Source organism: Numenius arquata, chromosome 9, assembly GCF_964106895.1.
Source record: "Numenius arquata chromosome 9, bNumArq3.hap1.1, whole genome shotgun sequence".
Classification (NCBI taxonomy): Eukaryota; Metazoa; Chordata; class Aves; order Charadriiformes; family Scolopacidae; genus Numenius; species Numenius arquata.
The window spans coordinates 27,007,185-27,022,634 of NC_133584.1; the positions used below are offsets into that span (position 1 = coordinate 27,007,185).

The 15,450-nt window shown below is 39.4% G+C and overlaps 1 protein-coding gene across 4 annotated transcripts in view; it reads left to right on the plus strand.

Moving 5' to 3' along the window:
* The window catches only part of ARMC8 (armadillo repeat containing 8), a 75,726-nt gene that overhangs the window by 17,029 nt on the left and 43,247 nt on the right, over window positions 1–15,450 (plus strand). For all 4 annotated transcript variants that reach the window (XM_074152912.1, XM_074152913.1, XM_074152916.1 and 1 more), the window contains exons 4-5: window positions 12,846–12,988; window positions 13,089–13,186. In XM_074152912.1, the coding sequence (XP_074009013.1) occupies window positions 12,846–12,988; window positions 13,089–13,186 (241 nt within the window). The remainder of the gene's footprint in view (window positions 1–12,845; window positions 12,989–13,088; window positions 13,187–15,450) is intronic.

Consider the following 15,450-nt stretch of genomic DNA (forward strand, 5'->3'; position numbering starts at 1 on the left):
ACCCCTTCTGCAAAACCTGCTGAATTATCTTCCGTTTTGACCAAATATAAACAGATGAAGAGTTTACATGAGACAAAAAGATCGAAGTGGACATTTGTTGAAGATTATGCAAAGTTTAAGGAATTTTTTTCAGCAAGAGGCCCCAAGGGATTCTTGCAACTACTGTTGATTCTCCTGGTTCCTATTTTAAAAGTGACAGAAGATCTCCAACTTCCAAATCTAGAATCTGCCTGTTCTTAAGTTTTGTAGAACTTCATCTTCCTTCAGTTATCCTGCTTTCTGCTGTAACTTCTTCTGTGCCCAGTAATGAAAATCCAAAAGTGGTTGGTTGTTTTTTTTTTCCTGTTGTTAATGCCTTCTGGCTGTCCAAGTAAATTTTATGGTTAACCTATAACTGTAAATAAATTACTGGGTTTGGAAAACCTTAAAAGGTAAACTGTCACGCTTGTCCTCACTTCAGTACAAGTTATCCTCAAATCACAGGAAATCTCACGTCAAGGCTTTTCAGACTAGAGGTAGGGATAAAGGTAATTGGCTGGATTATTGTGAGAAAAGACGATTCTCACTGGCTAAAACTTATGTGGCATCATCTACCCCCACGTGCCTTTCTGAAGGCTTTAGAATTTCCTCAAGGTGTTGCAAACAGACTTAAATAGATTATAGACCATTTGGTTTAGAGAACTTCTGTTAATTCTATCTAACAAGGTGGTGGGAATTCATTGGCTTTTTTTGACGTGCCTTGTAGTAAATGAAGTGGCCACTGATGCCGTTAAGAGTATGGAAACCTTTGGAATTCCAATCTGCAAAGTCAAACATTTCCCTGAATAGGAGTAAGCAGGCCAGCATTCTTTATTTTGAGTCTCCTCTGCAAAATTAATGAGGAAAACAGTTTTCTTTTCACAGAGTTAGATTGCAGTCTCCCGAGGGAAATTGATTCTTTTCTGTAATGGCATGGGGATTGTTAGAATTCTGCTGCTGCTGCTTTGTCCTGGGGTTCAGCTTCTTCTTTTCTCACTTCTTGCTTCTCTCTTCTTCCCCAAGTATTCCTCCAGCAAGCTTTCAGAAGAGACCCTTTAGACCCAAAGAACTTCAGATTTCTGTCACTTAGTGGAAAAGAAAACAGTATGTTCAGATATTAGAACAGACTCATAGGAGGTTTGGAAACAAGTCTAGGAGTAACTTTTGTTTGAAGTTGGGCCAAATACTACTGGTAGGTATGAAGTAACCCTATTATTTTTAAATATTAGACTGCTGCTTGGTTGGAAAGAAGTGCAAAGTCCTTTAAAGATCTCCTTACAGGAAGAAAATGCTGGGAAAGAATGGCTGGATCACTGTCATTTCTAGGCCTCCTGAGTCCGTGAGCTGACTGCTTAGTGGTGTCATCTTTAGAAAGGGAGATTATATTTATACCTTAAATGAATTTTTTCTTTGTCCCTTTGTTCAGTCTCACCTATGGTCACTTCTTGACCATTTGTTCTGAAGAGGGTGCTAAAAAACCCCAAGTTGATTGAAGAAAGTTTGCAGAATTGCTATGTCTGGACTTAAGAGCTAAGAATGTTAAGAACTTTACAAATGTGTACACAAACGTGGTCCTAGATGTTAAAAATATAAATGTAGCCAGCCTGCATGTAGGTTTTGTTTCTTAAGAAATTATTTTCTATATGTCTTTCTCTTTACAGAATCGGTTATGCCTTTATATTCTAATGAAATGCTGTCCTCAGGCACTTCTGTCAGGACTGCAGAAATTTTACTTTTTGAAACTGTTACATTTTATTAACAGTTCCAGAAAATAAAATTTCTAAAGTTCAGGAGGGAAAAAAGGTATTTTAATGCCCTAATACCAAGTTCTTTCAGTGGCAGGCCAACTTAAAACAAAAAGTCAGCCTTGCCTAAAAATGGTTTACTACTTAGTACTGTCCTTCAATTTCCTAGTGGGTTTTTTTTCCTTCTATCCCACGTAAGTGCTAGCAGAAGATAGCTAGGAAGATAGATAGGAAGTCCATACTAATAATTGGTGTTCCCCTTCACTTGACAGTTTTCTAAGAAGAAATACTGTAGCTCTTGTGGCTATCGACATGTCAGACAAGTCTTCAGAGTCCAAATTCAGTATTTAAAGCTTTTGGTCAGTTGCTCTTACTTCCCAAATCTCAGGAAAATGATTGAGTCCTCAGTTCAAATGTAAATTGTTCTTTTCTGAGTCATCTTGGTAGGACTTCTGACTTAACAGAACAATGTTTGTTTAGTGGCAGTTAGTCTGTACTGCTGCTGGCTCTGAGTTGTAATTGGAGCCCCTTTCTGGTGGAGTTTATCAAAGGGCCTAGAAAAACACTTGTTTATTGTGCAGTCCAGGTTGACAATCCTATTGTCATCATACTCATTGCCACTTGATAACACCTAAGGCATAGGGGGAACTAAAGACTCTCACTTTCAACTCAGTGGTTGCCAGGACCACCCTTGCCATTCTTTGACGTACCTTCAGAAGCTAAGTAGTCTTTCCCTCCCCACTCTCTGGTACCTTGAGACCTCCTTGTGGGCCTGCTTTCCCACAAGCTACATCAGCTTTTTTCCCCATCAGCTACATTTTAAGGCCACTGAATTAGTGCTAGTAGGTGAGGTTCTGTTGTAGGCAAAAGTTATCACTCTTAAGCTCTTTCTCAATCCTGCAGTAAACAGCCTAAAGCCTCTGGCTTACGGAATTGGGAAAAAAAGAAACATTCAATGAAATGAACACGTGAGTAAATTCTTGATAACTCTGTTTTTCAAGTCTGTGGACTGCTTTCTGGTACCCTGAAAGAAAACAGCATTGGGTGGTCGGTAATCCAGCCAACGATTGGGCCTTTCGAGCCTGTGCCACGTTTCCTCTCTTCCTCTTCCTTCATCTGGTGGATGTCAGAGCGTAGAGAAGGCAATGGTAAATTCCAGTCAGCAGAGCATAGCTTTATCTTGCTGTACATCGTGGTTACCTGTTAAAGCTCTGACCTGTGCTATTTTGTCAAAAATGTTACCTGAATCAAGTTCTTGCTTATCTAATCATTACTGAGAGTTTAATATTTGAAGTTTAATCCACTTTAGAACTAGTTTCTCATTGAGAACTTCAGTTATTCCTTTGCTGCAAAATGAATACAGAGTTTTTTAAATCAAATCTTAGACCTAACCATCCAAGGCCTTTAACAAAACCACTAAATTATTCTTGTCAGTTACAAAAAATGATTTTCTAACTTCCAGCTGATTGTTCTCCAGAGTCTTAAGGCGTAAAGTCAGTTGTTTGGAGCTGTAATGTGGTGGTGTACTTCTTCCCAAAGCTAAAGGCCTATCTCTAGGTAGGTGCACCTCAAAGAACTTTATATAGTTAATTTTCACCTTTCCCTAAGTCATTTATTAGGGGTTATGCTTAACTGTTGGGGTGTTTTTATTTTTTAATTTCTTTAGAGCACTTTTAAAATGACACATTACACAGAACAGCTGATGAAATCTTATCCGTTCCATCATTGGAAACCTGAATTCTGCAGAGCATACTGTCAGATTGCTTGTGGAAGTGAAAACTAGAAAGAATTTGTTGGGGTTTTAACTTGTTTCTAGGGCCGTGAGCGCACCAACATGGACACCCATGAAATTTTATGTTTCAGTTTACTGTTAAACATAATGAAATTCCTTCAGGCAGTGTTCTTTTAGAGTTTGCCAAAAAATAAGACTGCTGCTGTGATAACTGTGTAACCTACTGATAAGATGAGAAGATATCTCTATTGACTGGAAGGTTCTGTTACACCCTGAAGTCTGTCAGCTAAGGAAAAGGAGTTTATATAGGCTAGTGTCTGTATTAAACACAAGAAAAGTATCTGTAAAGAAGATTTTGCGTGCAGTATTGGCTGGCAAATACTGGAAAAATTAAAACTGAGGTACTGATAAGTAGAGGAATTCACGTATCTGTGATAGTGTTTGAAGCATTGGAGTGTGTGTTCCTTTTGAGATTTAAAAAGAAAACTTAGGCAGTATGGTTTTGCATAGCTCACAAGTATCCTGATCAATTCTGTGTTTAAATGCATGGCATTACAAATTCCTAAATGATCAGTGATGTTGACACTTGATCCTGTGTAGAGCTTAGCAGAAGAGCACCCTTACATACGGAATACTTTCCTACTGGGATGCTGAGTGTTGTGAGAAGAGTTGCAGGACTGCGGGGTGAAAAACCACCCTGTTGCTTTCAGCTTTGCTTGGAGTTACTTAGATAAATGTCAGATAGTGTTCTTAGTTAAACACCTCAGTTACTGTAGAAGATAAGCAGCAAAGTCCCTACGTTTGGGTATTTAGGAATAAAGAGGCTTGTGCATGTAGCAAGTACCGGTTTAGTTTAACACCAAGAAAGTATGTCTGTTATTGTGTGTGCGGGAAAGCTTGGCCTCATGGCTGGAATATTGAGCAACCAGCTCTAGCTGGTCCTGCTTTGAGCAGGGGGTTGGACTACATGACCTCCAGAGGTCCCTTCCGACATCATCTATTCTGCGATTCTGTAATCTGATCTAAGTGATAAGTGATACGATATAATGCCTTTATATGTCTAGTTTTTCCTTGGGGTTATCCTTGAATTCAGACATTCACTTCAGAAGTTCTTCTAATTAATGTTTTTTATAATGCTACCTTTAATGGACTGGCCATCCTTTAACTGTAGGAATGCAAGTATCTGCTTGACAGAACCATCTCCTGTTACAGACAGGATGTATTTAGCACTTGCCTGAGTATTCAGCTCTAGATCCATCGTTAGCTAGTGTAAGGAAATGGTCCCTTATGAGTGTGCGGGTATGGTTTCAATGAGAGTCTTAATTTCTTAATTTAACTTTATATGCTGAGATTATGCTTGAAGGATGCATTTGTGCAAATGTATGTTGTGCTTGATGAACATGGTCATGCAAATCTCTTTAACTACTGCCTGTTTAGGATTAGACATAGCCATATTGAACCAAGTGCTGTCCCAAAACGGTTTTAGACAGAGGTTCTCTAAACCACCTTTGGAGGTATGCACTGATCCATGGACCTGATACTGAATTTCGGTAGTCATGGATTAGGAGTTGACTTGTATAGATGGGACATGACTTTTTCTTCTTTGTACCTGAGGCAGTAAAGCTGTTGAACTATTTAATCAGTTTTCCCTATAGTCTTAAGGCTGGGTTATTACACAGATGGGATTAGGTTTAGCAATGACAGCAGATAATATTTTGAACATTTTCTAGTTTCTAATCTTAAGGTAACCATCAAAAAAAAGTTCTCTTGTTGGAAAATTTTCTGGTATTGTAAAGTGGAAAGGGCCAACGAGTGGTGGACACTGCTATGAGAAATATTTAACCTCTGTGTTTTTTTTCTCTATTATCTGAGTGACTGATGGTAAATGATGGCTGCTGTTGACTATTTTTGTATCTGATGGTTTATTTTCTCAGTTTCTTTGTTAAACAAATAATTTGAAGAAGCTAAAAAATCCATGGTAGCTAGGGATTGTTTTTCTTACTAAAGGATGAAGAACATTGCAGGGTTGCCAATTCTGATGAATCATGGGATTCAATACAGTAATAAAAACATGAAGAACTGTACCTTTGGGGGGATTCCTAGATTCGCCACACACGCTTTCCTATGAGGAAAAGGGAGCAGCCAGTTACTTTCATGACATGGAAGAGGGAGAAGAAAACTCATCCATCCCATCTAATTTGGCCGTGCAACACCATTTGTTAGTGAATAAAATGTGACCCATTCCTATGCACGAGGGGATGAAGCATGCCTGCAGTCGCTCCTGCAGACATGGGAAGAAAGATTGATAGTTTGAGCCTAGAGAAAGAGCAACTCTAGAAATGCTGGTGAAGTGACAGATATGAAACTGGAGCTATTGTTTTTTATGTTTGGGGTGATAAACTGGGCTTTCATCTGCCAGAGAACCTGTCTTAATATGTGTGATAGGATCTTTGTTTCTAACGGGAATGAACAGTGTTCAGAAATCAAGCTGGGAGCCACAAAAAACTTAAGCCTCAAAAAACCCATGCACAAAGTAATTATGATCTTTTTAGCTTGTTACTTAATTTATAAAGTATTTTTTTTGACAAGATAATGTCCAAAGCCAGAAAATATTAGGATTTGCTCAAGTTCTGATCTCCAGTTTGTCTTCCAGTGTTGGTATGTGTTCAACTTGGCCTGTTTCAGTGGGAAACCATTTGGATGCAGAGCACAAAGATGAGATGGAGTTGGGTTTTTTTTGCAGGTGGGGGTTTTTATTTCTTTACGGTTGCTGAATATCAACACACTCGCACTTTGTTGTCCTGATGCTACCTTCCATTTTAAACATAATCTCACAAGGTGATGACTTAGGTTCAAATGGGCCTTCAAGCTTCATGCCTGTGTTTTGAGGGGTTTTTTCTGTATTTTTGCTTGATGTCTTCTCTGAAATTGGTATTTCTTGGAGTAATCTTGTCCCTAATCCCTCAGTGCTCAGTACTGACTCCTTTCTTGCCTTCCTTTGTCTGAAAACCTTTGTTGTTAGGAGTGCAGCTTCTGCGGTTTGCATCTCCTCTTTCGGTTGCCTTGGGATTAGGGCTTCGTTACACTGATGAAAATGCCTTTGGTGGCTCCAACCCAGGCAGTGTATGTGAAGGTGCGGGTGAAAAGCCAGGTTGATTTAACAGGTCTCCTCTTCTGAGCAAGGGTTATCTCACAGAACCACCCCTCTGTGCTTCTGATCGTATCCTCCTACCGCTTCCTGTGTTGATGTTTGTGTGACTGCACAAAAAACTGCTTCAGTTCAGTAAGCACAGAAAAAATGACTTTCACAGAAAGGCAAGTGTTGTTCTGTTGAGTCAAAAAAGGGGGACAGATGAGCAGAGACCCGGGAGAGAGCAAGAGTGCCCCATAGTAGCAGAGAAATGTATGTGCATCTGCACCTTGCAGTGCTGAAAGGCTCTGGTGGTGACGATGTGATGAATCTCCGCCAATGGAAGTATTGAAAAACAAGCAAGACAGTAACTTCAAATGATTTAATGATTGATGATCCTGCCTTGGAGCAAGGTCAGTAACTGGAGGGTCTGTCAAGATTCCTTACAGCTGTTGTTCTCTGATCCTCAGAGAACCTCATTGACCTGCAGAGCGTGCAGATGTTGTAAGGTGTTCAGATCAACCTGTACCGCGGGACCACTGCTGGTGGTGTTAGTGAGAAGCGTACGAGTTACCAATTATGCACATCTCTTGAAACATTGATGATCTCTGGCACATTATCAGCTTTCTTTCAAGAACTTAGATGGTACTTTTGGACGTAGTATTACTAGGTCTGTCATGCACATTAATGAGATGTTTTGTCCAACTTCTGTGGACATCCTTAAGAGGGGCAAGGCACAGTTGTTCCCTGGTGCCTTGTTCTGTTCTTGGCTGCGCTTTGCACTGAGGTTTTCTGTGCTGTACTGCATAGGGTGGGGATCTCTGCCCAGCCCTAGTGGTTTGTGTGCTATGGTGAAGGAGCTTCATCTGCAATGCCGGTCTTTTTAAAGGCTTCCTTTGCTCTAGAGTGGGGAAAGAGGTGGAGAGCAGAGGCCCTAATAGGCCTCCTGTGGCTGTCCTTGCGTTTTTCTTCAAAGCAAGTCAGGAATCAGCCTGTTTACATAATTATATGTCTCTTTATAAGGAATAACCCTCACCACGAGAGTTACGTATAATTGGAACGAGGTATTCTTCTAACCCAGCTATGAGTACGTGTGAGTCAAGGCAAATATTTGCAGTCAGCAGAATTGTGTTAGAGCTGGTTTAAAAGCTGTGCAGCCCTCTATCTCTGAAGCGCCTTTCCTATTAGCACGAAGGAAGCTGTTAATATAAGCTGTACTTCTAATGATAGCTTTTAAATGTGCGTTTTTATTAGAATGTTAAGTTATAGGTTTAAAAACATAATGTGAAAGGTAGCTTTATGATATCTCATGGTATCTGTTCACAAGGAGCTGTGAGAGTAAATAAAAAAAAAAAGAAAAAAGAGCAGTATTCAAAAATGTATTCTTAAGATCCTCTTTCGTGTGCAGATACTAAATGTTGGGCGGTGATCTCAAATGCAGTAGGAATATAGTGGGAATATAGTGTATTTTGTGTACAGTGGAGAATTTAAAAATGCAGGTGAATGGGAACTCAAAACAGTTTCATTTTTGTTTAAGGTTGCTTAGCATCCTCAGACATTAACCTTTGAAAATTGGTTTGTCTGAATGAACAGGAGTTTTTCAGGTGGTGGTCATAGTCTGATTCACTGATGTTTTAACACGGAAAAAAATATTTCCATACAGGAATTTCTGGAAGACTTAGAATAAATTTTGCATGTTGGTGGTTTTTAAAGGTAAATGGAATGAACAGTTCAATGATGAACTTATTCATAAGACATCAGTCTCGAGCAAAGTGATAAGGTGGTTGAAGCAAGACTGGAAGATGTTGCTTTATAGAATGCATATTAACACGTTAATAGTAAAACAAAAAGCTTGTATCATCTCAAAAATAGTCTTACTCTGATGAAGGCAACTGACCTAGTCCTCTGAAATATTTGAGCCTGTGTCACACTAAGATAATGCTAAACTGAATCAGTGTAATTCACTAAGTTAAAAGGTTTGAGTGTTGGTGTAAATTTACCTCTGTGGGGCTTCGGGGGTTGTGTGTTGATCCCACTCATTCTAGTGTAAATGGCTGCAAAGAAAGGGTGTATTTATCTTTTGCTAAATGGCTCGTGGAATGGTCTTGCAGGGAAAAATAGAATAAATTTGGTCCATACAGAACTAGGGAGAGGGTTAGGAGAGTGTTACATGCTGAATAAAAGTATTCATGTTTTAAAAAGGTGAATCGAATGCACTGGCTCAGCGTAGAGTAGCAAGAATTATTTTCAAACAAAAGGGATCATTAAAGAGAAAGGTGAGAAAAAATTCAGTCATGGTCCTTATTTACTCTTACATGAAAAATGTTGTGGTGTTTGGTTTGTTTTTTTTTTTTTTTCATTCAAACCTCTTACAGCTCAGTCAATATAATAAAGCTCCAACATTGGATTTTAAGTGAACGAAAGTCAGATCGGATGCAAGTTATGTGATGTGTATAGAACAAATCATAGAATATTAATGTAAGTGAAAATGCTGTAGGAGAAAGGTGTTTCTCTCTCTCTGTAATCCACATCGGTGGAGTGTTTGCGTTGCTGTCTCCTTCACAGACGTTTAAGTAGTCAGAACATTTTCAGTAGTGTAGTTCAAAGCTGAGTCTTACCATCGCATTTCTCAATTTGGCTTTTTTAAAAAAAGCTGACAGGTACTATTTCCTTTGTATGATTTTTTTTTTTTTTTTTTTTTTTCCCCCAGAAGCAGTTATCTTGGCTTTGTAGTTTTGTAGTTTGGTAGTAGAGTTAGCTCAGACCCCTCAGATGCAGCTTTTGGATATTTTGAATTAACTTGTGGCTTCCAGAAGTGGGACTGTGACATGTCAGTTTTGGATACATTTCTTTGACTAACAGTTACAAAAATCACTCATATTTTTGAGTCCTTGTGTGTAAGAACATAACTATTTAATTTGCCACTTCAGATATTTTGCCTATATTATTTTGTACTTTTAAAATTATACTTAGCTCTTGTTTTGGAAAATTCTGTGGCCAGTGATTGCTTCCTGTTATGCTGCTTGAAAAGTAATGCTTAAAATACGTTGAAAGGAGCAGTTTTCAAAAAATTAGTATGTTGTTCTCTCTCGTTTGATCTATTCCCCTACTTTAATTCAGTTTGCAGTTTGGGATTGATGCTCACTGGGACTTCCCACGTGTTCAGAGGTCAACCTCTATGCATGCAGTAACTTTTAATTCAATATTCTGAAAACCAACAGTAAATAATATGTTTCAGCAGTACCTTCATCTGTATATTTGTGGCAGATGTTTCCATGGTGTAGTTTTCTGGCCTTCTTACAATGATCTGGAAGACATGCATCTTCCAAGGTAGAATAAAAAAATCTAGATCATTCCAGCAAATGGTGCATTGATCTGTTTTGTAAGGGGACTAGTAATAAATATTCAGATAATGCTGATGGAATTAAAGCTCTTATTTATTCATATACTTTGATAAAAGCTATCTTAAGATTCACGGTACTGTAACTCGAACTGTTACCCTGAGCTCTTTTTTCCACGTGCCTGCTTATGGGGCTTGATGAAGCGTTGAAAATGTTCTTTTACTAACAGCTGAGTTTCATCTCCTTCCCAGGTATTTTAAGAACTTCAGAGATTTATTTTTTTTTGGTGACAACTTGCAAGTGGGGTGAAATGTCAAAGAGTAAATTTCTGTTATTTTTAGCTGAGGTCTGTGTTCGGACCAGATTGATGAGGTCTAAATCATGCAAGTCTGTCTTCTAGGGCACGGCTCTGGTGCACCACACCCATCTCAACCATCTTCAAAAGAAAGGAAAATCTGAACTGTTTGTTTTCCTTGTTAAGCCACTGTAGTTACCGATTGTTCAGCCGCTACTTTCCTTGAAAGTTTTCTCCTTTTATCTAGAATATTGTGTGGTTTTCCTAGATGAATCCCTGTCAGTTGTTCAGAACACATCACGCCTCCAGCTGACCTTATTTTTGGTTTCTAGGCATAGTTGTTCCTGGAGTTCATTGAAGTATCTCTCTGGATAGATTTGCTGTCCTACCTCATTCAGCTATAATCACCTGGATACCATTACTGACATCTGAGAAAGAGGCTTTAATTGCTCTTAGAAGTGCAGGGACAAATAGAAGAAATTGTATTCTATACAAACATTAGAGGAAAATATATTAGGGAAGATGTTAAAATATTTGTTCTGTGCTTTTCACAGAATCATAGAATGGTTTGGGTTGGAAGGGACCTTAAAGCTCATCTAGTTCCAACCCCCTGCCATGGGCAGGGACACCTCCCGCTAGACCTGGTTGCTCAAAGCCCCTTTTGGTAACTTCTGAAGCTTTTGGACTCTACAAAAGTGAGTTATGGTGGTTCTAGCAGACAGAGCCTTGTTTCAATATTTCTGCAGGTTTGGTAGAAGTCGAATGGCTGGCTGATAAGGCCAGAGATAAGGCATCCAGGTTAAGCAGAGACATCATGTTCTTAAAAAAGGTGGACTATGAGCAAGTGCCTTAGTAATTTTTTGTTTGTTTTTTTTTTTTTTTTAAATTTCCAAAATCAAAAAGGGCACATGTGTGCTTTGGGTGATACTAACATACCTCTGCTGTCAAACCTGCATTTAGAGCAAAGCAGGTTTCCTAGCAGATTCACAATCAGAAAATTTTTCATCTGGATAAATTGTTGAGGAATACTGGGGGTTTATTTTATTTTGCTGTTTTCCTTCAAGAGCTTGGTGAATTATCTGCTGCCTGGGATAGTCTGAATTTTGTGTAATGAATGTGCTGCTTACAAGTATTGAAGAGGCCTTTGATCTCATAGCTTTCTTCCAGGGACATGCCACAGTTATGTCTGTTGGCCTTTGACTTTAGGTTTCAAATGCAGGGGATTCTAAGAAGCAATTTCTGCCTTATATAAGTGGGAAACATTTACAGTGTGTGTTAAAGGTACTCTTCTGTGTTACTGTCTGTTGTGGGGCTGCTTGCGCTTCCCTTGATGGCCTTTTCTAGTCCCATGTACCTAAATTGTATTTAGCTACTGTGTTTCCAGTTATTTCTTCCCTTGCCTTTGATTTAGGAAGTTAGGTTTTGGGGGCATTTTACTCAGGTAACTATTTCTGTAGCCTTCAGCAGTATGCTGGCTTTTGTTGCTCTTAGAGAAGGCTTTGGCTTCTTGTTGCTCTTAGAGAAGGCTTTGGTTATTGCTTGGCTTTAGGAGAGAGCTTTTCAAACTAGATAGAGTGGTACGTTACTAAATTGAGATTATTTTTGTCTTAGCTCAGTGAATCTAGAAAAGTGAGCGTGTAAGTTGCATATACAGAGAGAATTGTATCTCGGTGTCCAAGTCATCTTACCTGTTACAGTTTTACTCAGACCAGTATGGAGTGTGGGAGCCCTTAGTTAAACGGTTTTCATCTTAAGCTTATAAACCATGTGAATCTTAAAGTGATTATCTTCTGTGCTGATGTGAGATAGGAATCTGGTTGCTCTCTGGGCTCTTTGTATGATTCCAATTTAGACGGAAAGTGGTGACATCTGCTGTGGTTCAGGTGCTAATGATGTAATTTAAAATATGTTCAAAGGGGCTCCTAAGTATCTTGATATTGTATAAAGAATCCAAATTGACTGAGACCCATGGTGCGCATTTGGCAAGATGTGTTTTAGGCTTGAAGTGATCCTGTTTAGCGACAATTCAGCTGCCTTCCTGCACATAAAACTTTTATGGGATTTCTTTATGTTCATATACAATAATATGTCAGTCTTTGAATTACTCTCAGCCCTCATGCTTGTGCTTGATGATGGAATTATTTTACAACCGCAACCCAGAAGAAATCACTGCCAAAGATAACAACTATCACGATAGTGGTAATCATGTCCCTAGGTGTTTGGGAAAATGCATGAGGTTCCCTTTCCCATTGACGTCAAAGTGCAGACTCGTTTCCTTTAATTGAAATTTAGGATCTTCCTGGTATCCTGAAAGACCTCATCCCGGATATCAGTGCTGTGACACTACATTTTTAGAAAAAAGTGTAGTATCTTTCTACCATAACAGCAAGTAAAACCTGTGTAGGAACACACAGTGGAAAAAGGTTCTTATAAATAAAGTGTTCATTTTACTATTTTGTTCAGTCTTCATCTTTCTATGAAGGACTCCATCTTCTTTACATAGCAGGATTCAGATTATTTATTTTTTTTCACTGGACTTAAAAGTTCTGTCTGAATTCTCATCTAAAACTAATTCTGTTTCCAGGTTGCTGTATTTACTTCAGCAAGAAACCTCCAGCACAGAACTGAGAACAGAATGTGCAGTGGTCCTCGGAAGCCTTGCGATGGGTACAGAGAATAACGTCAAATCCCTTCTAGACTGCCATATTATCCCAGCCTTATTGCAAGGTACTTCTCCCTTAATGGATCCGTGTTAGTAAATATTCCTAAAGTACTCAAATAAGCAAAGATAATGAAACTGAATAGCAGGTTTTGTCTATATTTACAGGATTACTGTCACCAGATTTGAAGTTTATTGAAGCTTGCCTGCGATGTCTCCGTACCATTTTCATCAGTCCTGTAACTCCAGAGGATCTACTATACACAGTAAGTTACAGGCAGATTATGATGTCCTTTTAAAACCTATAGAGTTGGTGGGAGTGAAAGGTCTTGTTGTCTGCAGTAGTAATGAGGACTGGCTTGACCAACAATGTTAGTATTTTTCACCTACATTTAAGGGATCTGGCTCACCTAACATTTATAGCAATATTTGATTATTAAATGGTAACAGGGTAGCACGCTGATAAAGAAAAAACCTAAAATTTTCAGGTTTGTGTGCAATCTTAAGGAGTAAAAACTGTCTCTGAATGGTATTTACAGATACCGTTATCACAACTGTGTCGGCAAAAGTTATTTTCTGGAACTTAAAATTTTATCTGACACTGTCCTCCCGCGCCAGATATGAAGGTACTTGCTTAGTTTTTGCACTTCACGTGGAAAAGTTTCACCTTCAAGATTTCTTTGCTTTTAGTTATACGTTTAACCGACAGGAGGATAGAAAATGTCCTCCACCATTGCTATAATCTTGATTCCGGCTTGGAGCATGTGAGCAATAAGTGCTGACCTTGTTAAGGTGACTGGGCAAAGCCATTGATGTGGAGTGCTGTCTCTTGGCAGCATAGACATGAAAGTCCTCGCCCAAAATCAGTCACTGTCTCTTACTTGGAAGGAAGGGAAAGAAGGATATGTACTCTTGCCTCTTCCTTTGCCTCAGTGTAAGGGATGAAGCAGGCTGTGGCCTGAGAACCATACTGTACAAGCAGTCTTTTTCTGCTAGGAAAAGGGTAGCATTGTACCAGTCTGCTGCCTGGAGGTCACTGAGCAGATCCAACTTCTGGGGGTAACTGGGAGCCCACAGTGCTAACCACTCTGGTCCCACCACTCAAATCGCTTTATTGCTTGCTGAGGAAGACTTGACACTTGTAGAGCAGGGCACAGCTGGCCTCTGATTTCATAGTTTCTCTATGGTTCAGGGGTCTGTGTCATTACCAAAGACAATTTCTGTGTGTTACTAGTCCTCAACAGGTTTTCTTCATGATTTTTTTGTCTAGATGTTTTCCAGAGCTGAAATGTCTGTTTTGTTCCTATTCCTTTTCTAAAGATTCCTTACATATTCACTCCAGAGTGGCAGTAGGTATGTAAACGTCTTGTTTTCCGTGGCCTCAATTTTACCATACACATACTCTGAATTTCATCTTCTAATTAGTCCATCTCATGAAGTCTTTCTGCAGCTCTTCACAGCTTACCCATGTGTTTAGTACATGTAGATAATCAGCCAGTTTTGTCCTTCAGTGATTACTGCTTTTTTTTTTTCTAGTTGATTTGTGATTGTTCAGCAAGGAAACCCTCAATGCAGATTGTACGTGTGACCACTGAAGGCACCTCTCCTGAGTGATCTGAGAGTTTTCTCTTTGTGTCTCTGTTCCTTCCTTTGACTCCACTTCATGCTCCTGGATTCCCCCAAGTTGGCCCGTATGAGTTCCTAATTGCATCTGCTTCCTGCTCTCAGCATCCAGAGTCAGGCTTTAAGATGATCTTCTCCATTAACAATCCATACCTCTTCTTGGGGATCAGTGCTCAGTAGAGACTATTAATTGCTCCCTACTTGGAGGGGAGGTTTAATATCTTGGAGAGAGGAGGTAGAATAGCGTGTACGGAAATGTGAAGGAACCAGTCTTAGCATATAAATTGCCACTGACATTGTGGAAACGGTATGTCCAAGATACTGAGTTTTCTTTCATCCTGTGCTTTCTCTGCTGCACAACAGCGACATCAGAACTCTGCTACCCCATTCCTTATTCAGGCAAATGTGGTGTCCCTTAATTAACCAGAGCTACAGGAAATGATCAGCTGGTGAGGGTGCCCTTGTTCTTTAATTTCAGCTGTAATACCCATTTTCCAAACTCCCATTTCAGTTGGGCACCTGAAAGTTAAATGTTTGATGACTGTACTTAAGATCCTAATTCTGCAAATCAGCTTCTTTTTTGCTTCTGTTGTGGGAATATCCAAACCCGTGCTTTGAAAAGTACCGAATGCAGATCCTTTGAAAAGAAGGGACGTTTTTCCTACCTGTTGGAAGGTAAAACCACAGCCCCCACTGCTGCAAGCTGCTTTTCACAAGGCAGCAGTTGAGAAGTTGTTTTTGAATTAACGAAGTAATTATGGGCCTAATCAACACTTTATGGCAGACACTCCACTTTTCTGATGTTGAGAATAACAGGAAGAACTTAAAGTTCTGTTTAGCCACACTGCTTCCTCTTTGTTTCTGATCACAGCAGCTCCAGGGAGACTGTCACCATTTCCATATGGCT